Source organism: Pteropus alecto, unplaced genomic scaffold (assembly GCF_000325575.1).
Source record: "Pteropus alecto unplaced genomic scaffold, ASM32557v1 scaffold131, whole genome shotgun sequence".
NCBI lineage: Eukaryota > Metazoa > Chordata > Mammalia > Chiroptera > Pteropodidae > Pteropus > Pteropus alecto.
The window spans coordinates 2,590,320-2,613,502 of NW_006434709.1; the positions used below are offsets into that span (position 1 = coordinate 2,590,320).

The 23,183-nt window shown below is 34.2% G+C and overlaps 1 protein-coding gene across 3 annotated transcripts; it reads left to right on the top strand.

Annotated features, from left to right (window-relative positions):
- The first annotated feature begins 337 nt into the window (after positions 1-337).
- On the top strand, positions 338-22,347 carry NFU1 (NFU1 iron-sulfur cluster scaffold). 3 transcript variants are annotated; one of them, XM_015587467.2, is made up of 9 exons: positions 457-475; positions 2,504-2,604; positions 4,093-4,228; positions 5,628-5,763; positions 9,611-9,677; positions 13,101-13,215; positions 17,419-17,479; positions 19,751-19,925; positions 21,960-22,347. In XM_015587467.2, the coding sequence occupies exons 4-9, from the start codon at positions 5,636-5,638 to the stop codon at positions 22,002-22,004; spliced, it is 591 nt and encodes a 196-aa protein (XP_015442953.1). In that variant the 5' UTR covers positions 457-475; positions 2,504-2,604; positions 4,093-4,228; positions 5,628-5,635; the 3' UTR covers positions 22,005-22,347. The 3 variants fall into 3 exon arrangements, with proteins under 3 accessions (XP_006909585.1, XP_015442954.1, XP_015442953.1); XM_006909523.3 differs by lacking the exon at positions 4,093-4,228 and having other exon boundaries at positions 338-475; XM_015587468.2 differs by lacking the exons at positions 4,093-4,228; positions 5,628-5,763 and having other exon boundaries at positions 410-475.
- Positions 22,348-23,183: the final 836 nt, after the last annotated feature.

Consider the following 23,183-nt stretch of genomic DNA (forward strand, 5'->3'; position numbering starts at 1 on the left):
CTTCTGAGGCAGTCACTGAACTGGGCCTGGAGGCTCCCAGGATCTTACAAAAGGCAATGGGACAGGTTTAGGCCTGGGGAACGGCATTCTTCCCCAGGATCTGTTGGTGCAAGAGCAGCACTCAGGAAGTAGAAAAAAGGAGTGTACAGCCTCGCTCATGTGAGCATAGTCCTGCGTGTCTTACGGAGGTATTTCTTTTTTTGCCACCTTGTCCAAAGCTTACGCAGCGAACAGCCAGGCGCCAGCACATCCCTGCTCACCCGCAGCAGCGCCGCCTACAACCGGTAGAGTGCGCTCTCCACAGGGCCTGTCGGACCCGGCCGGCCAGCGCGTGCGCCTGCTTTTGCGCCTGCGCAGGGCTCCGCGGCTTGGCGAACTGGGCGACCCGTCTCCCGCCTGCGCACTCAAATAAGATGGCGGCGGCGACCCGGTTCGGCCGTAGCGCTGCGGTTGCTGCCGCAGGGTTGCGCAGGCGGTAGGTGATGAACCCTGACCTCCATCTAGGGGTGCCACTGGGCTTAGTCAGCGGAGTCTTAGCCTTCCCGCCCACTCCCTCAAACGGGGTGGGGAGAAGTGCGTCTGATCGAGCCTTTGGGTCCGCCCGGTTCGCCGTAGTTGGGGTTTGAGCCCTGAGATGGGCGTCTATCACTGAGGCGGGTCTTCCCCGCACTCCCATCCTTCCCCCACCAGTTCGGGCGGCTGCCCTGCCACACCCCGGGCCCTCATACCCTGTGCCTGAGTCCCTGCGGAGGGGAGGCTCTCAGAGACTGGTTAGAGACCCAGGGAGAGAGCTGTTTTTTAAAGGGGTGCTCGCCTCCAGCTTTTCCACCACGTGCATTTCCTCCTCTGCCTTCTAAAGACAATCAGAATGTCATATAGAATGGAAGAGAATACCTCGTCTCATTTCTTCATTTTCTCCGTGAGGCCCAGAAAGGGGACGTGACCTCTCTCAGGTCACACAGCATCTAAGTGAACTCCTGATGAGAAGCCAAACACTTTGATTTCCTCCTCACTGCTTAAACGCACTGCGTTCCCTTGTTTTTCCCCCTTGGTGCCCCGTGCCAGTGATAGCAGCCAGCATTGATTAGGTAAAAGGCACTGAGGACTTAAGTAGGGGTCGTACCCCAATTTCGCTTCTGGAACAAAAGGAGAAAAGGACCTGACAGGGTTTAATCTCGTTTTAGGAGTTTTAGTGCTAACGGTGCTCTTGAAGTTTAGATGCGTTTCCTAAATTAAGTTGGTAAAAGGACTTTTTGTTAGTCACCTGTCTCCCTCACCTGTCTTCCTGGAATAATTTAATTTGCCTTTACTGTTCGGCTGCCTTTTCCCTAGGCTTAAGGGACAATACTAGTTTTCCAAGTATTGGAAATTCCAAGATATTCAAGATTTAGGCAGTGGGCTGTGGGTAAAAATGTTTTCACCCCAAACTTTGAACTTCAATAAAAAATTATTGGGCACCTATCGCATAATGATAATAGTGATATCTAACATTTATTGAACACTAACTTCATGACCTAGCAGTGTTGCAAGCACTTTACATTATCTGGATCCATCTTTGTGCCAATCTTTATGAAGTAGCTATGAATATTAACTTCATTTTAGAGATGAGGAACTAAAGCCATTATGCCAGCTGCTGGGGACATAGAAACGAAGACAGTTCCCTTAATGAGTTTGCAGGTGAAAATAATCAGAAATGTTAAAAGTGATCATATATATGCTTAAAATTCCCCAGTGACTCCTGTGAAATGAAAATTGTAATGGATAGCAATGGTATTTTAAAGTAAGCTGGATTTCAAAGGAAATTACATCAGATTTATAAAATTTTTCATTACTAAAATCTTTTATTTGCTTTTCCAGTAATATTTGTTTTCCCCTCCTGCCTTTGTTTTTAATTTGTAAGACGCATGAAAAAATTACAATATATTTACAATTACAATATGTTTCCAATCAAAACATATAGTTAGCTTCCTTAGCAGTTTGGAGGAAAATAGTACAGTTCCTACTAAATTTTTTGAAGTATTGAAATATTTTGCAAAGCAGACATGACTCAAACATCTCTTTCCGGGGAAACATGATGGTAGAAATAGAAAAGGAGGGAGACTTTTCACTGTATTTTCTTTTTTCCCTTTAAATTTGGAACCACGTGATTCTTATCTAGTTTTTAAAAATTTTTAAAGGAAAAAAGTTTGTTCTTTATCTCCTTTATGAATAGCTAAGAGTTTGGGACTCCAGGTTATATATCACTAATGGAGATGGATTTCTGTTTCTTACACTGGATATTGCACTATCCTATGTACACTTAGTTATCAAGGCTATAAGTTTCCCTTGAGCTCTTGTTTCTAAATTATTTGTAGATATTGTTTGCCTGGGGAAGTGGAAATAATGTTGTGCATGGAAAATAAAAATTCAGCTTTTTTTTAATTAGAGTTTTTTTATGTATGAGAAGAAAACAGCTTAAAAGATTCTCTCTTAAAATGTTATTTTTATTTGTTTTTGCATGTAGATTCTGTCATATGATGAATCCATACACCATTAGGAAACAGCCTCTGCATCACCTTGTACAAAGACCACTTTTCCCACTACCTACAACCTTATATAATACAGGTAAAATTTCACGTCTTTTAGAAAGATTGTGTTTCAGAATCTAATGAAACTATGCTTGAATGAATTTTGTGCATAAAAGGTGATAATTTGTAAATTTTCTTTTCAGATGCCTATTAAAAGAACGTAGCATTTTTTTCTATTATGACATCACACTTTACTGTAATTATTTGCTTACACATATATTTGGCATTAAATTCAAGAATCCTGAACACAGTGTCCAGTAAATCTATGAAATCTCAGTATCTTGCATAATGGAACATAAGAATTGCTCAATCAATGATTCTGAAATGAAAATGTGGTAAAAAGAAATTACAACTGGGTTTGTGTTTGAAAGAATTGTATGTATTTTAAGCTCTCCCCTCTTTTTAATAAGAATACCTCTACAATCAGTAAATTTCCAGCTTTCATCTAGACAATAGAATGTAGTATTTTTTCTTTTTCTTTTTTTGTTAAAATTAATCACTGGGTTTGGTTTTTTTTTGACAATCTTTTTGATGTAACATGCTTTTATTTTCTTTAATACTGGAAATAGGTATGAAGATAGGATTTGAAAATTATTGCTATATAACCACTTTTATATGTGTTTAGGGAACTTTGGGAGGAGAGAGTGCATGTCTGTGTGCTTATAGAGCTGTAAGGGTTTGGATTCAGCTCTTGGCCCACCTCCAGTTCTATCATGGCCTTGAGTACTGACTCTGGCTAATGGAATGAGCTGGATTAGGGTAGATACCTTCCTTACCTCCTCTGTGTACTGGGGCATGAACAGGAGTGTCTTTTTGAAGTTTTTGTAGGACTGAAGGTTTTATAGTTTGTGGGGGGGAACTTATACTTACGTATTTACCTTTTAGTACCAAGCATAATAGAAAAATTATTTTACATCAGTCTTTCTATGCTGGTGTCACCTTATGACACTCTTGAGAATCTTTCTCGATGATAGACCTAGGGGTCATTTTTTGAAATACCAAATTAAACCCAGTTTAGACTATAGTTGTAATGATTTTATTAATACCTAGTCAAATTACTCTTTTGAAATAGCTTTGTTCATTGTCAAAAGAGAAAATTTATGTAGTGATGTCATATATTTCTACTTCAGACAGTATATATAGATTTTGCTCTCAAATTTTCACACTTATACTTTACCTTCAAGTATTTCTAAAATTTTTTCTTTCTGCGTGTATAGTTTTATACAAATAGATTGAGTAGAATAAAGGCAGATTTAATTCTTCAAATATTGGTGGAGTACCTAATGTCTGCGGAGACTTTGGTTACCAATAAATTAAGAAAGGTTGCAAGAAATGATTGGTCAGAACCAGGGTTAAAAGAATCTTTACATTTACAGAAAGTTGTGGCAGCCCTTTCTTTAATGTTCTATCTGAAAAACTTCCCTTGTAACAGATTTTCAGAGGCATTTATTGGTTAGAGGTTTAAATATTTTATATCAAGTACTTGAACATTGAGGTTATCATTTAAAATTTTTCTCTTTTTTAGGATTTGCCTGGGCACCAGGTCAACAGTGATATCTTTATAGGACAGTGACTTAAGGAAAATGTATGGGAGTTCAGTTTCAATTTCTCCTTCACTAAGGAAGTGACTCAACATCAGTTAACTGGAACTGCATGGCGAGGTGCAAAAACAATTCTCAGCTGTCAAATTAGAATCTTCTCTGTGAATATTTAAGAAAACCACCCCCATAACAACCATATGTTTTGTGTTTTGCCATATTTAATCTCTAATTTAAGATAAAACTGTTGCTTTTTGATATTTTACTGTGTTGTCTAAGATATATAATATGAAGATCATGGCAAGATAGGAAGAATGATTTTAATTTAAATGTTTTCCTATTATGCTTGGCGCTAAGTATGGAGTGGCAGTATACACAGGGGTTAAGCAAGTCAGTACTGGAAAATTGGTGGGACTTGAATCCTGGCTCTGTCACCTAACTAGCTGAGTGACTTTGAGCTTTAGTTTCCTTGTTTATACAATAGGATAAAAACAGTGCCTCCTTGGCAGGATGTAAGGATTAAATGATGTAGTTCATGTGGAGTGCTTAGCATGATGCCCAGCACATGTAAATTATTTAGTAAATTAACCTATTTCAGTATACTGCTCTAAGATGAAAATTGGTGGCTTTTTTGGTCATAATAAATAAAAAAGGCCCATTTAATAGTTTTAAAACTATTAAAATCCCAGTACTGTTCGTGTTACAAGCTGTTGTCATAATAGCAAAGTAGGAAATTAAAGATTCTATTCTTTCTTTATTGCTTTAATGAATTCATTCTCTAATCATGGCCTAAAAGAGAGTAGAAAACCTATAGAGATAATTTTAAAATATTGCAGAAAGTGAGTCACATAGATTTTTCCCTTATGTAATAATTTTTAATGTCACAATCTGTATACCATTGGGCAATTTACTTAATTCTATGTAGCTTAACAAGTTACTTATCTCTAAGCCTCGGTTTCTTCATTTGTAAAGTTGGAATAATAGTACCTTCTTCATAAGGTTGTTAAAGGCTTAAATACATATAAAGCACTAGACCCTGTCGCTGGCATGTAAATAGTAAGCACACAATAAATATTAGTTGTTATCATTATAAATTTGTCTTTAAAAGAATGTTAGCACTTTGGAAAAAAGAGAATATAACATTTTGCTATATTGGTATTACAGTGATGATAATTTATGATTGTGATAGCCATTGGTACTAAGTCACCAAATAGAATACATATCAGACTCCTGAATTATGTCTTTCTACTTAAGTGTAGGATATTACTAGAACCTGATGAGTAACAAACATTAAATAATCAGAATTAATATAAAATTCAATGTAGTTATCCTAAATATATTGATAAATTTCTTTCTTTAAAAATTCTTACTTTGTCAGATAGGCAATAAGGCCTTATTTTATTTTTTCTAATTTTCTTACTTTTTTTGGTTCTCTGAAAATGAGCACTTCAGTATGGTCCATAAACTTGTTAACTACTATTTTTTTCTAGGATAACATTCTTTCTTATTTTTTCTCTTTTAGTGAGATACATGTTTATTCAAACACAAGATACCCCAAATCCCAACAGTTTAAAGTTTATTCCAGGAAAACCAGTTCTTGAGACAAGGACCATGGATTTTCCCACACCAGCTGCAGCATTTCGCTCCCCTCTGGCTAGGTATATTACTATTTTTCATTTGCTTTTCCCAGGAAACATAAATAACTGATTTTGGGGTTAAGGCAGGCTTAGTTAGCTATTGCATTTTTATGTGCACCGTGTTTTTTTTTTCAGTATAAAGAATATTTTCTTTTCAGGTAAGAGATAAAACTAAGAGTTGTTATTAGGAAACCCTTCTGAAAAGTGATGTATTTGAGAGATCTGTAACATTACTAAATAAAAATTTATATTTTTACATAAAAATAATCCATCACAATGATAGTATGGTAAATTTCTTTCTAAATTTTTAAAACTTTTTAATAAGCAATGAAAATGTGCTCATTTTATTCTTAAAGATAGCTGAATTTCTAGATGTTTCAAAATGGAGTTGTTTCTAAAATATTCCACTCACAAATGTAAATGATAGTAGTTAAGAGATATGGAATGATTTTTTAAAACTACTTAGTGGAGACAATTTTTTGAATCACTAGATAGAGACATGTTAAATATATAGTCAGATGATGAAGCACAGACAAAATTATTGGAATGAAACTTTTTTAACAGCTAGCTAAAGAAATTATTTATAATAAGAACTATTAGAGTCAGTCAATATTAATTGAAATTTTTGGTAACCTAAGCCTGATACTGATTACCAAGTGTATTTGAGAAATAAAGCTTAGATAACTATTTTGATACATACAGCTTTTTTATATGTCTCATTTAGGGAAGCCAGAGATATGCTTATCTCAGGAATGGTTTTTAAAATATCTACCTAATAAAAATGCACATTTCCTTTATCTAAATATGTCACATGTCAATATATCTTAGAGCATTTGTTTTTCACACTTTTTGATAAAAGCCACAGTAAGAAATGTTTTATATTACAACCCAGTACACAAACCACACACATACACATACACATACGTATATGTATATATACACACACAGAGATATGTAAATATTTATACACATACAGGTGTACGTGTATGAAACAAGTGTTTGATGAGACAGTTTTCACCCTTATAATGTGTAATGCATTCTTATATTTCCTTTCTTGTTCTTTTATTTTGCTCTGTTTTATTAGATAAAATTCTGGTTACCACATAATTTCAGAACTTACTGGTGGTTTCGAAAAAAAACACCATAGAGAACACACACATATGTATACAAGGTGTGTGCAAGGAGGTTCAGTATAGCCTTATTGGTAACGATAACAAGTTAGAAACAAGCTAAATATTCATCAGTATTTTGTCCATAAGCTGCAAATAATAAAAAGGATGAAGTAGATCCATATTTACTATCATAGACTTACTTTTAAGTGAAGAAAGCACGTTTCAGAACAGTGAGTACAATATGATTATTATGAGTAAAAAACGAAAAACAACAAAAATGCACACCAAACTGATAACAGTGGATTTAGGAGGGGTGTTGAAGAGGCATTTTCACTTTATACTTTGAAATGTTTACATTAAGTTCACATATTATGTATTTTAAAAAATGTAAAAGTAAAAAGTCCCTAATTCAGTTACAGATTAGTTGATTATTTCTGTCAAATGTTCAGCTGGCAAAATCCCTTTTCAGATTAGTCTTTTGAAAGTAGCTTATTTCCTGGATTCACAGAATTTATTATCTTTAGTCAAGCAAATTCTTGTTTTTGTTCTTGTAGCAGACAATGGTTTTGTTGTAAGCCAGAAAGTAAGCTTCATGAGGACAGAGACTAGTCTATTTTGCACATCAATATTTCTCTGGTGTTTAGTACAGTGTCCGATACCCAAGCAAGTATTCAAATATTTGTTGAATGAATGAATGAGTAACTGAATGAATGAATAAACAGTAGTATATCTTATGTCTGGGAGGCATTTGACTTGCTTCTTACTGTCCTTATGGACAAAACAAAGAAATGTAAGCAGAGTATAAACCTGTCTCTAGTGACGTGTAAAAGGGCTGTGTATCTTTGTAGTTGGCATGTTTATTCAATACCTTTTTTTATCAGCAAAAATAAAGATACAGTTATCAGGTTTTCAGATAGGAGGGATTGCTTATATGTTGGATGGCAAAATTCAGCGAAATTCAGAAAGTTTCATTAGGCTGGAATGATAGGTTAAAGCAAATAGGATAAAATCTAACAGAAACAAATACTAAGCCTTATACTTACATTTTTTAAATGAGTAGCACAATCACGGGGTAGAAGAATCTGACCTTAGTTCATTTGGAATATGATGCAGTGCTCAAAAAAGTAATCAAACTTTAACAAAGTTGTAGTGTCCAACTCAACAGAGGTAACGGTCTTTGTACTCTGAACAAGTCAGATTATATTTGGGATATTGTATTCAATTCTGGGTATCATTTTATTTTTGGACATTGACAAGGTGAAATTGTCCCAAAGAAAGTAACCTAAACGACAAAGCATGTATAATAATATTTGAAACTCCTGTTTCAGCTTTTTCTTTCTTTTAGGGACAGCACCTATGAACTCTTGCTTAAAGCAGTCCCCATGACATGGCCCATAGATCAAAAGCAGTCCCCTTCGCATGTTCCTTTCATTTGGATTAAAGGCTTTGCCCTCAGTACAGATGTACAGAGCCAATCAAGGGACTTAATTCAAGGTCTGTGCCTGGGTTTATTGGATCATAAGCTGCAACCAAGAACCTTGTGACTACTTGTAAATTTAATATTGGGTGGTTGTGTAAAAAACCCAGATGACATTGTTTCAGACAAATTCCTGAATAATATCAAAACAGTAATTTCGATTGCACTCTTGCAGTGGTAGACAGAGAAGGAACACTATAGTCTTTAGAGTATGTCAGCTTTTATTCTTAAGGTTGTGAAAAAAAAACTGCTGTTGAGTATATATACAGGTATGGTACATACATCAGTGATTGGGCAAGAAAGGTACTTTTCAAAATGTCTTGGAGCTTTTTAAATTATAACCTACCCCTTCTCCTCTCAGGTTTCTAAAAATTACCTTTACTGAGTTATAATTTACACCCAATAAAATTCACCAATTTTAAGTGTATAGTTGAATGAGTTTGATAAATACACACAATTATGTAACCACCACCAAAATAAAAATATAGAACATTTTTATCACTGCAAAAGGTCCCTCACTGCCCTTTGTATTCAGTCCTCTAACTTCACCTCCATGCTCTGGTAACTTTTTTTATGGCAGTAATTTTTTTTTGAAATTTTTTTCCACCTTTGAGATAAAGTTGACATAAAATACTGTGTAAGTTTAAGATGTACAACATGATGACTTGATATATGTATATGTATATATAAGATGTACAACATGATGACTTGATATATGTATATATTTTGAAATGATTATAACAATAAGATTAGTTATCACATCTGTCACCCTGGTAACTATCGATTTTTATGCTATTACTGGTTTTTTTTGCGTTTTCTAGAGTTTCATATAAATGGAACCATATAGTCTTTTGTGTTTGGCTTCTTTCATTTACTATAACACTTTTGAGAGTCATCCTTGTTTTTGTGTGTATCAGTAGTTCATTCCTCTTTATCGCTGAGTAGTATTACATTATGGGAATATTCACAATCTGTTTAGTCACTCCCCAGTTGATGGACATTTCCAGATTTTCTTTTTTTTTGGCTATTATAGATAAAGCTGCTATAAAGATTTGTGTGCAGGTTTTTGTGGAGCGTATGCTTTTATTTCTCTTGGGTAAATACCTAAGAGTGAGATTGTTCAATCATAGGGTAGGAAATTAAAACAAGATTGGCCATGAGATAATTGTTGAAGCTGGTGATGGGTACATGGAGGTTCTTTTATTTTTCTACTTTTGCATATGTGTAAACTTTTCATAATAAAACATTTTATTATCTCTTATTTTTTATTTTTTCAAAGGCAATTATTTAGGATTGAAGGAGTGAAAGGTGTCTTCTTTGGACCAGATTTCATCACTGTCACAAAAGTAAGCATAGGACGATATAAAATAAGATGTGAAAAACTTTTAGTTTTTTTGAGTTGCATGTCCCTCTCCAAAATTTCTATTCTTAATTTATTTTATACATATTTTAAAAATCTCAAATTAAGTTTACTTTTCACATTTAAGTTAATTATTAATAATGTATTCAAGTTTCCTCATTTATCAAAAGAAAAAAACTTAACCTTCAGAGGATTAAGTGCAGTGTCCAACATTATATAGCTAGCCTACAGTAGGGCAAAGATCAACCTTGGCAGGACTAGAATTAGGCTTCCAAGTATTATTTTTATTAGTTCTTAGTTCAAATTAATAGAGTAAAGAGAAAAGCAAATAATTACATTGCGTGTGTGTGTAGTTGACCAATAAAATGATTGAAAAATATCTCCTTTCAAAGCGAGTACTTATGGCATCTGACCCATTCTGCCATCCAGCAATAAAACTTTAGAACTTCTCAGATAAGAGCAGTGGACTGTGTAGTTCTCAGCACATGGTTAACCTCTGTCAAAAACTAAGCTAAATAGGCTGCCCATTCCAACAGCTGAGGTAGAATCTGCTAGAAAAGGCTGTTTCATTTTTAAATCTACTAGATTAATGAGAAATGAACTATTTAAACTTGAACTGTCTATCCTTTTAAGTCTGTGAATTGATATGTATGCATTGAACTAATCACTTATCCAATTTCATATCAAAATAAAAAGTATTCATTCGACTCCTCTTAAGCAGTTTGAAAGGATTACTCTGAGTTGATGAACCGTAAAAGTGGACATACTGACTTAGTGACATGTTACATCTAGTTCAGTATTCTCTTGTAGCTATTTATGTGTGGAGGAGAATTATGATTTGCCTCCGTGGTGGCAATCCCAGTAGCTATGGTTCTTGCAAATATCCATTTGTAAAATGTTTTCTCCTGTTGTTTAAAGTGTTATTTGTTCTAAATTCTCAGAAAGCCCTTTCTTGACCATATTGGTAAAAGTGGCACTCCCTCCAAAAGCTCATTACCCTGTTTATTTTCTTCATTGCACTATCACTTAATCATATATTTTTGTTTATTTTTTTCTTTTTCATTATCCATATAAAATTTATTATTTTCATTTTTTAATTAGAGTTGATATTAAATATTTTATATTAGTTTCGGGTGTACATTTGTTTATTTTTATTACCTGTCTTTTCTGTACTAGAATGTAAACTCCGTGAAAGTAAAGATTGTCCATCTTGTTAAGTTCACCTATAACAATGCCTAGCATGTAGTAGGAAACAATAATGTAAAATTTCCTAAGTTGAGTTTTCAGGGTTCAAGTGATTTCCCTCAAAGGTAGGATCATAATGAGCAAATCTGTGTTAACTGATCTGTCTTTCCCAGTTTAGAGATATCTGGCCTATCCTTGTTATTCCTCAGTTTTCTTTCTTTGATACTTTTTGAGGGAGAAAAGAGGGCAAGCATTTATTTAATATCTCCAACATGTTTGATATGGCACTAGTGCTTTACGTATGTTATCTAATTTAATTCTTATAACTAGTTATTCTTGTTTTCATTTTACAAACAGGAAGTTCTATTTTTATTTTAAGATGTTTTTATTTAGTTCTCTTATGTACTGCTTATGCTATATAAAAATTTTTTTTAAATGAAAACGTGATTACAACTTATGGGTTTTTTTTCTTAATTTTATCTTGGTAAGTCATCTTTTATTTCCCTTTTCCATCATAATTTAGTTACTCTTTTTGAAATTTCTTCAGATCCACTGTTCTTAATGAAATGACATGACCAATAAATAATATTCCAAGTCAGAGCACACATTGATATTTAATAGGTAGAATGGCAGATTTGATTTATTTTCTTTCGGTTAACCTTCCTGATCATGGACTATCCTATTTACCTGGTGTCTTTAGTGATTGTTTCCATTTCTCATTTATAATTGATAATTCAGAGGCTTCTTTATGCATCATTTATGTTTTTTGTCTAAATGTTTAAGTTTGCAGCTTATATGGTGCTTTTTTTTTCTCATTCAGACAACTTCAGGATTTTTTTCTTCTTTTTATTACCAATATTTCATACTCAGTAGAGCCCACTATTTGCTGAAGATATGAGGTAGCTCTCTGATTGATTTTCCAAATAACTTATTAATATATTATCCAGAATAGGGAGTTGGGTGGAAAAGATGAAGGGATTAAGAAGTACAAACTGAAAGTTAAAATAGTCATGGGGATATAAAATACAGCATAGAGAATTTAGTAATATTGTAATAAGTATGTATGGTGCTAGGTGGGTACTATACTTATTGGGGGGGAATCACTTCATAAGTTATATAAATATCTAATCAGTATGCCATACACCTGAAACTAATATCATATTGAATGTCAACTGAAACTGAAAAAATTTTTTTTAAAAAGTTACCTAGAACTAGTTCCCATTCCTAATCACCAAGGCATTTCACTGGTTTTGCTCTTGTATCCATAGCAGTGCCCATTTATCTTCCCTTCAGTGTACTGTCTCTAAATCGTTTCCTAATCCATGACAAAAATACTTTTATGTATTTAGACTCAATTTTTAATAGTATTTAGATCCTAGCTAATAGCTTCCTGAAGTCTAAATAGACTGCATCTAATAGTTTTTCCTTCTAAAGAGCTCTCCTTTAAAAACTAAAACAACACATCCTGCCTTTCTGTTTTTAGATGTTAGTCCTATTTAGGTATTTAAGAACTCGCTTACCTTTTTTTGTATGGAATTAACTGTTTAGCCAGATACAGAGGTGAAATAATTATAGATTCTTTTTAAGTCTTGTTGACAGTTCACAAGTCCCCTGATGCAGTAGCCATACATATGACACATTGTATGTTTTGGTTCTGCAATTGTATCATTGGATTTTTTCAGTACTCTTAAGTAATATACATGTTGAAGTTTTTTAATAGTTGTAGAATGTCCTACATATTTGATCAAGCAGTTATATCCTATCTTATTTAAAAGAATGGGAAATCTCGTTATCTTCCTCTTCAAACACAGAGAATGCATTCAGAAATTTAATTCTCTTTACCTAATGAAAAAATATCTTTTAATCATTTTGCTATCACCTATAACGGGCATGGTTCATACAGCACACTTAATGCAAGCTTGTTGAATGAATGAATGAGGAATGTTCTAAAACTGTATCTTCTGGAAAGTCATTATAAGCCAGATTCTTTAAGAACTGAAACTGACATGTATTCCCCAGAAATGGGTACTGTTGCGTAGTACAGTGTATAATAGGAAAAGATTCTTTCTTTTGGGGGGCGGGAATACCAAATTACTTTATTTGAAGGAATGAAAGACATAAGTATATGATTTGGTGGAAAAGATTCTTAAAAGATACAAAGTATTGTTTTATATTTGTCTGTGCCCTTGGGTGGAAATTAGCATTTTCCTTCAAATATTTACAGGAAAGTGAAGAGTTAGACTGGAATTTACTGAAACCAGATATTTATGCCACAATCATGGATTTCTTTGCATCTGGATTACCCTTAGTTACTGAGGAAACATCTTCAGGAGAAGCAGGTAATGTGTGGGGTAATTAATATTTATCTTTTTTTTTTTCTTTTTAAGTTTCCTACTGTCTTCATATTTGTCTTGATTTCAGAAGTCATGGGAATACAGATTTTTAGCATGATATTGTATTTAGCTCTGGAACTTATTCCAGAGGAAACAAAACTTTACATATACTACATTTGCCCATCATATTTGAAAACTGTATAAATCAAATCTGTTATATACAAAACTAAATTTTTCAATTTTAAAAATTTTCAGACATGCAGAAAACAGTATGAAGCTCACAAATTGCCCTCCTCTCAGATTTAACGGGTGTTAATTTTGGGCTATAATTGCTTTAGATCCAATTTTAAATAAAATATTAAAGACATAACCAAAGCTCTACCCTACCCCTTTTCTCTTTCTGCTTCCTGAAATGTATGTAAATTTGGTTTGTTTTCAGATGTTCACTACAAATACAAATGTGTTTGTAGGGAATATATAGTATTGTTTTCTGTTTTTAAACTTCAATGAGTTATATGCATCTTTCCTTTTATTCACTGAGCATAATATTTTGAAATATATCTATTTTGAAAAATGTAGTTGTATTTTATTTATTTTAAGTGTTATATAGTAATCCATTATATGAATAAACTACAGTTAATTAATTTGTTCCCTTATTTATGTTCAAATAAATTGTGCTAATTTCTATTACACATATCCTGCAGTGGGCATCTTTGTACAATCTCTTTGTGCAAATGTAGAAAGTTTCTTTAGAGTGTAATCCTTCATTTTTCCTTTATCACTTAATAATCAAGAAACTAGCTAAATGAAAACAAATCTATACAAAAGTTTGTATGTATTTTAAAAATTGAGGCATATCTACACATTCTAATTTGGAAAGACTTTTAAGATATATTAAATAGAAAAAACAAGGTGTAGACAGTGTGTATAGTACGATCTCATCTGTCTAAATGTACACATGTACGCATGTACTAGAAGGGTATGCACTAAACTCATGATAGTGGTTGCCTGTGGAAGTAATGGTGGGGAGTGGAACTTAGGTTTGCTACTGTAAGAATTTTAGCTTTATATGTTTTATTTCTTTTGTATAAAAAGACTCAGTTAATGTAATTTAATATTCATAGTTATTTATGTTGTTACCAGAACTCTAGTGTTTGTTATAAGATAATTTGAATTATCTGCATTTTTAGTTTTCCTGAAGGTGTAAATAAATTTCTCAAAAAAAAAAAAAAAAAAAAATTTAAAGCCCATAAAAAGGCATTGGTGAAAGAAAATCAAAAATTAAACAAAATTTAAAAACAGCTTTTCACTCAGTTTTGTAGAACATTTTGGAAATTTCTATTAAGGCTCACATCTATATTTAGTATGATTGTCATTTGAAAACCACAAAACTGAGGAATTGGAAACATAAACTAACTTATAAAGTAGGTATGCCTTTCTATCTCAAAGTTTTCATTAAAATCCAGACATTCTCTTTTACCTGCTGTTTTTCAATACTTGAGAATGATGAAAGTATACAAATTTATTGGCCAAAAAAATTAAAACCCTACCATCATTAGTAGATTAAGCTATTTCAGTATACTCACCTTTTTTTTAATAGCTAAACATGTAAATTTATTTTATTTTATTTTATTTTTTTAAATTAGTTTCAAGTATACAGTACATTGGTTAGACATCTATATAGTTAGAAAATGTTCCCCCCAATTGCTCCCTCCTTCCCCTGACCCTCCACCTAGCCATTGTATTAATACTAATTGCATTCCTTATGCTGTGCTCCCCATCCCCATGACCATCCGTCATCTACTAATTTGTACTTCTTTAACCCTTTACCCCATTCTCCCAGTCCCCCAACCCCCCTTCTTTCCGTCCGTCACCAAATTGTCCACTATATTTGTGAGTCTGTTTTTGATTACTTTGTTCTTTTTATTCCTTAACTTGCACATATAAGTGAAATCATATAGTGTTTATCTTTCTCTGTCTGACTTAAATATCTTCTAGGTTCATCACAGCAATATCTTTTTCCATCCCCTTCCTTTTCATATGTAGGGATCTTGCTTTCTTATCCTTTCAGCCTCTCTATCCCTTGGTTGGAGCACTTAAGTCTTTTCCATTTAAGGTACTTAGGAATGTATATGTTATGATTCTTTATTCCTGTTTTCGATAACATGTTTTTTCTTCTTAAAGAAGTCCCTCCAACATTTCCTGTAATTCTGGCTTGGCGGTGATAAATTCCTTTAGTTTATTTTTGTCTGGGAAGCTCTTTATCTGTCCTTCAACTCTAAATGATAGCTTTGCTGGATAAATTATTCTTGGTTGTATATTCTGGGTCTTCATTCTTTCGAATATTTTTTGCCAAGCCCTTCTGTCTTGCATAGTCTCTCTTGAGAAATCAGGTGTTAGTCGTATGAGTGTTCCCTTATATGTAATTATTTGTTTTTCTCTTGCTGCTTTTAAATTTTTTTCTTTGTATTTAACCTTTGGCATTTTAATTATGATGTGTCTTGGTGGGGGCCTCTTTGGACCCCTGATTTTTGGAATCCTTTGAGCTTCCTGGGGTTTTATGTTCATTTCCTTCACCAGGTTAGGGAACTTTTCCATCATTATTTCTTCAAACAGCTGTTCATCGTTTTGATTTTCTTCACTTATGCCAATCAGACGAATATTTGGAGCCTTAATAGTGTCCTATATCTTCCTTAAATCATCTTTATAGTCTTGGCCTCTTTTTTCTTGCCATTCTGTTTGAGTGTCCTGATTTTCTTTCCTGTCCTCTAGATAGGGCATGTGATCCTCTTTATTCACTTTGTTTATTCCTTTGTTTATTCCAATTAATATACTTCTCATCTCAGATATTGTGTTCTCCATTTCAGACTGGTTCCCTCTTATAATCTTCATCTCCATTTTTATCTCTTTGTTGGCGTTTCTACTTTTCCCAAAAGTTCATTGAACATCTTTATAACCAGTGTTTTGAACTCTGCATCTGTTAGATTGCTTGACTCCATTATATCTGGATCTCTGTTCTGTTCTGTAATATAGTTTCTGCTTTTTGTCTTCCCATTTTGGCTACCTTTCTATGTCTGTTTCTATGTACTAAGCAAAGCTCCTAAGTCTCCCGGTCTTATTAGTGTGGATCTGTGACAGTGTCACAGTCCTGAGAGGGGTTCAGCTGCAGGCCAAATTTAGCCCAAGCTTCTACCCCTCTGAGGTCACCTGTCAAGATTCAGCAAGCAATCCACAGATGGCTGTGCTTATAGTTGCCTCAAAAGGCCACACCAGAAACTGAGGCCAGCTGCCTCCAGTGTGAGTCTAGGCACTGCTCAGCAAGGCGCATCTGACTAGCTGACGATATACCTGGATGTGGCTTGGGTGGGGCCCAGTTTGGGGAAGGCGGGGTTTCAGGGAATCCTCTGGCCAGAGCGACCTCTGTTATCCAGAATGATGACGTCATGGCTGTGGTGTTGCTGTGTCCGCGCACTGGCAGTGTGGGGGTGGTGGAGGGGAGGACTCAACAGGAAACGATGGATACTACCAGCACTTCTGTACCAAGCTAATCTCGCCTCGATCTTTACTCTGACAATATCTGCCTATAAGTCTCTTGTGCTCCCTGTGCGCAGCTGATCGGGCACTGGTGCTCAGAGCAAGAAGGTCTGTCACCGCGAATATCCACTAGCGGACGTGGCCCCTTTAAGAGGCTGCTGCTCCTGCAGGCTCAGTCTCACTCAGCTGCTCGAGACCAGGTTGCCCCACATCCTCACCCCGTCCTACCTTCTGCCATTGCAGAGTGCTTTCTTAGATTTCTCCTGAGTAGTATGGCTTGTTCATCTAGATCCCAGGCGATTTTTCTTTGCTGCTGCTGCTTGTTTCTGTCACAACTTTGATTTGGTCACCAGAGGGATGAACAGAGCCTCTATCATCTACGCCATTTTTTTCTCCTCAGTGTACTCACCTTTATCACCAAATGTTATGTTGATCAGTGCTCCTTAATTATTCTTAAGAGAATCAAAGAATCAAAAGAATCAAAATCAAAGAAATCAAATTTCCCCAAAATCACCTTATCACCATACCAAGTTACATGTTCTATGCTTTTATGTTGTTCTTTTTTTTTTTTTTTAAATGAGACATTAAGTTAAAAAATTATCCCGTTTTAATACTTGTACTTGCATGGATATGAAATTTCTACTGTTGATGTATTTTATTTGTAATTGTTTCTAGGATCTGAAGAAGATGATGAAGTTGTGGCAATGATTAAAGAATTGTTAGATACTAGAATACGGTATGTGCTTATCTTTACTTGAGATCAGATATACTACAGAGCCAATTTTCATTATAGCAATATACTTTTGGTTGTCTGTGAGATAATAGTGGAGTTCTAAAATAAGTATAAGTGAATGTAAACCACAATAGGTAACCATGACAGTTGAATTTAAAGCCTGTATAGTAAATAAAGGAATTTATCTTTCACAGTCATCATTTAGGTTTAATATGATTATAATATCAGATTTCTTAGGAAAAAAATGACAGTGTTGGGAGGTACCTATTTTTAGGCTGTTGCCCATAAAGAATAAATTTAAATAATTTTAAATTTATAAAATTTAAAATTTAAAATAAAAAAAGTACAAGACTGCAGGCTTGTACTTTTTGCTTGTAGCAGACCAGTGGTTCCAGTGAAAAGTCCCAGAAAAGTTACATAAAATACAATTTAAAAATTTCGTGTGTGAAGGCATTAGATAGTTGCCAAAGCAAACAGGATCCTGTAGAGAAGGAAATCACATTGAAGCTTCCCTTGGGGGCATTTGCTGATTCTTGGTGTGAAGCTGGAGTATGAGACGCTGATCAGGGGCAGCTGCTGAGAATCAGAGAAACCATTCAGCTTTCAGCTAAATCTTTGAGAGGGGAAGAAAAATAATAAAATTCTGGGTTACCAATGAAGCTTTGACTTAAAGGGCCAAGATCCTAGAGAGAAGTTAAGAAAAAGTAAGCCTGACACTCAGAGCTTCCCCTGACAAGGCACTAGCTTATTTTTAACTGTGTAGGGGAAGAGACTGAGTCAAGCAAAAAGAAGTTGGATAACTGAACAGAGTTTTGGTAGTGTTATAGTGCTGGGGGTGACAAAAATTGGAGTTTAGGATCCGTTAAGATGGGTGGGGCCTCAAGAAAATCCAGACTCTCAGTTGTGTCTCCAGAGAACTATACCCTGGAAATGGGGGCAAACCAGAGGTAGACCATGCTCAACAAAGAAATCACAAAGGAAATTTAAATTAGGTCTATATTTGCATGACCTTTGGGTTGGCAAATATATATATTTTTTTGATAGAACACAAGAAAAACCAAGGAAAATATGTACAAATTAGACTACAATAAAATTATGACTTTCTTTTCATCAAAAGATGCCATTTACAGTGAAAAGCAAAGCACAGAGTAGAAGATATTTGTTATATATAACAATATATTTTAAAACTCTTACACTTTAAGAAAAGGACAAGTAGAGACAGGAGCAGTCTCTTCACAAAAGCTCTGGAGAAGCAACTCACAAAAGACAGTAACCAAATGGCCACTAAATGCGAAAAGTGCTCCACCTCATTAGTTATTATGAATATTCGAATTAAAGCCACAGTGAACTATCACTGCACATCCACTAGAATGGTTAAAATCTTTAAGATTGGCAATGCCAATTGTTGGTGAGAATGTGGAGCAACAGGAACTCTCATATATGGCTGGTGGGAATGTAAGTTTATGGAAAACTAGCATTATCTACTAAACCTAAACATGCATATTCTTGATTTAGCAATTCTACTCTCAGGTATATTCCCAGTAGTACTATAGATGTGTACCAAGAAAAGTTCGCAGGAATCGTTGTCGCTGCACCATTTGTAACAGCCCAAAACTGATATTAACTCAGATGTTCATCAGCAATAGAATAGACAAATTCTGGCATATTCACTGAATAGAAATACAATGCTGCAGCGAGATTGAATGAACTATTATTAAAGCAACGACGTGGATGAATCTCAAAAAGAGCAAAAGCCCAATACAAAAGACTAAATGCTACATGTTTTCTAAATGGAATTTATATTTATAAATTTTTAAATTAAAAAAAAAAGGTGAAACTAATCAATAGTGCTAGCGATTAGGAAAATGGTTACCTTTGGTAGGGAGGAGTGATTAGAAAGAAGCACAAGGGGGACTTCTGGGATGCTAGTATTCTATTTCTTGGTCTGGGGCAATTGTATGTTCACTTTGTGAAATAATTGAATTGATCGTACATGATTTATGCATTTTTCTGAATTAATGATATATTTTAATGCAAAGTTTACCTGAAAAAAAAAAAAAGCCAGCGTTTGTCAGTCTCCCTCTGTTAACCCAAAAGAAGTGGATGAGTATATCTTGTAATCTCTATAATTATTAGGAAATTCAAAATCTTAAATGCTTAAAAAAAGATTTTGTGAATTTTACTGATATAAAATATAAGCCCTGAGATATATTAAAATTTTTTGATGAAAACTTCTGTTCTCTTAAATATGTCATAAATGTACTGTGACCACAGGCCAACTGTGCAGGAAGATGGAGGAGATGTAATCTATAAGGGTTTTGAAGATGGCATCGTACAACTGAAACTCCAAGGTTCTTGTACCAGCTGCCCTAGTTCAATCATTACTCTGAAAAATGGAATTCAGAACATGCTGCAGTTTTATATTCCAGAAGTAGAAGGCGTAGAACAGGTATGCCAATATTATGTGACAGTTTAGATTTACTATTAAAATAAACATTTGAGAAGAAAAGAAATTTATTACCTGTCATTTTCTTCAAGGGCTGTATCTTTGTTTTGCAATTGTTATCAGACTTGACTCTTTAGTTTAGAATTAACTTTAGTGTTGTGAATACTGTGTAACAGACATTTTTATAGATATTACCTCATGTAGTCTTCCAACAACAGTGTATTAAGTGAGTTATTTTTATTTTGTGCATAGGAAATTGAGGCTCATAGGGCATATTGCTGCTTTGGTTGTAGAAAAATTAGGAAAAGAAGATTCAGAGAATCAAAGAATTTTATAGGTGAGATTTAAAAGTCTTTAGTGGAACAGCTCCACTGCATCATATTTATCCACTTCTTGTTACATTTATCCACTTCTTGTTCTTAAATGTGCAGGCAAGGAGCTCATCAAGAAATCATACTTTGTTGTACAGTAAAACAGAGTACTGAGTAGTTACAGAGCTTTATCTATAGCCATGCCAACATTTTTTCTGCCGTAAGATACCTAAGGAATATAGCACAGCATATTCTCAGCAGTGATATAGACCCTCACTGGAGTGATTCTCAACCAGGAGGCATGACCTTATGGAAAGAGAGTATCAGAAGGAGAAATATGTCGAAATTAGAAATTTGAAAAAACTCCAGGTAATTCTGTGCCTTTAAAGGAGAGTCATCTCTTCTCAGTTCCTTTGAAAATCACTCATCTCTGGGTAGTATTAAAATACTTCCTTTTGGTGCAATTTACGCCATCTCCTCTTTGAAGTCCTCCGCTTGGAATTAAGCTCCAAAGCCTCTTTCTGTGTATCTGTTTTAGCTTTATGTTAATGGGTAAATTTCTGGAGAGACTTGTAATCACATCTAGGTCTTTGTGTTCCTTTGCAACACTTAGCCCTGTGTGTACACATGTTTTTCACATAGTTTGTATGAAATAAGTATTTGGATTTACTATTCCAAAATTAGGAATATTCTGCCTAAAATAGAATTTGACTAATGAAATTCTTTGAATTGGGTGTTGCCGAGATTGAATATAAAATGTCAATTCCTTGAAAGTACATATCCATTTTTACTCAACCCAAAAGAGAAACTAGGAGAATTGACATTCCATTGATTGTCTCAGATCAGAACGAGATTCATCTAGATTTTTCTTTTAAACTTATTTTTGTGCCATTATCTTCTGTATGCTCTTTTAAAAAAATTACATTAGTTGACATTTTAGTGGATTAACAGAGGACATTTTTATTCACTTGTCCAGGGTAGGGTAATGAATTGGCAGATTATAAATTTAAATTGGCATTTGATTGTAGTAGGCGTGGTGAATAGAAAATAAAAATTCTTAGGTTTATATAACTTCCTTGCCAAAAGAATTGGTCTTTATTATCTGAGTAATACATTAACTCATGAGAAGATATTAATCTTTTCATTTTTTTTCAAGTATTCATTAGTATTTTTATTGACTTATTGGAAATGAAAGTCTTCACATTTTTCTAAGGTTTAAAATGATTTTTGTCTAAGACCAAAATAATTAGTTACCAATATGATATTTTACTTTTTTACCTTTTTTAGAGATTCATTTTTCTAATATATATTTTTACAATAACAGTTTGTTATAGCTCCCCAGAATATATTTAAATAAATAAGATGCTTTTGGAGGGTGGGGGGAAGTCAGTTACATTAGTCCATGGCTAGAAAAAGATCAGTTAATCATTCATTACAGTTTTCTCTGTCCAGCTGAGACTCCACTATTAGAAACCTCTTCTGGGACAAGGACAGGAAACCACTGCCTTTAATTAATTTGCTGATATTCAATTTGCTTTTATGTTGTTAGGATAATAGGTTATGATGCAAACTTTGTACTTTGGGTCTGTTGATAGATTTAGTCTTACTAGATTGACATACCTTGTTAACGTATTACAGTTATTTCTGGTAAGCAAGTAATGTTAAAATCAGGAAATAGCAAATTCTGTTTCTTAATTCTTAAATTCTCTTTGTTTTTTGGTTTTAGGTTACAGATGATGAACCTGATGAAAAAGAAGCAAATTCACCTTAAAATAATTTGAATTTTCTTTGGGCCCAGCAGTTGGACTTGTTGATAATGTACACCAAGCTTTTAACTAATCTGCTAAGGAACTTGAAGATTAATAAAATATGCCCTTTCTTTAGAGAGTGATCTATAAATATTGCATGTTTGCTTTAACTCATGGGTTATTTATAATATCCTGAATCATTCATACATGTGGCTCTTATCCAGGGTAATTTTTATTTTTGGTCTTCATTTTTCATGATTAGTTCTTTGCATAATGTGTGAAGCAGTTTAAAACACAATTCCCCTATCTAATTGTATTACTTTTTTTAAAATACAGAAATAAATAGGGAGAAAGCTTTTTAAAATATTCTAAAATGGCTTGGCTTTTCTTGAGGTGTTTGAAACAATTTTTACTGAATTTTCACCTTGTTAAAAAAAAACTAAACAGTTCTAGTTTAAAAATCGTATCTGGAAAAAAAAAATTGTATCTGGCTAGTATCCCCCAATGTAGCATACAACTTTTCTCTAAGAGACTAAAAACAAAAAACCCTCAGAAAACATAATGCTGAAAGTTGATAAAGAACTAGATTCCAGAATATAGACAAAATTTTCGTTAATATTTAAGACAGGGCAGGGTGAATTGTGGAAAACTGCCTCAGGCTTTACCTTATGAAGCAGAAGCTTTCTGAAAAAAAGATGAGAAACTGCTTCAGTCCTTCTACTGGCTTCTCCTGACTCAGAGATCTATAATCTGTGCCATGCCAGAAATTTGGACAGTTATCTTTCTACCATAGAGGTACTGCTCTTTTAGATAGCCCAGATTGCAAATTATCTTCTCTCATTTTTCTATAGTAATTCAAAGACAACAGTTCACAGACAGTATCAGGAAGGGAAAGAAGGGTATATTGCATCTCTGAAATTCTGGTCCCCCGAAGTATGGAGATTAAGATAGGGATGGAAACAGGAAGAAATCCAGCAGTTGTGAATGCTCAGAATTGAAGTTTTAATTTTCCCTTTGGTTTACAGAATCAGATAGTGGGGTTGGAGAATTTGTTTCCGATGAATTCAGCTTAGACTCTGGGAACTGCTTTGTAAGCTAGGCACATTAACCTGCTCTTTAGATGAAGCTACAGGAAATTGAGATTGTGGAGGAGATGCAGTTAATGACAAGTCTTGGGTCTAGTCATGAAATCAAATTGGCTG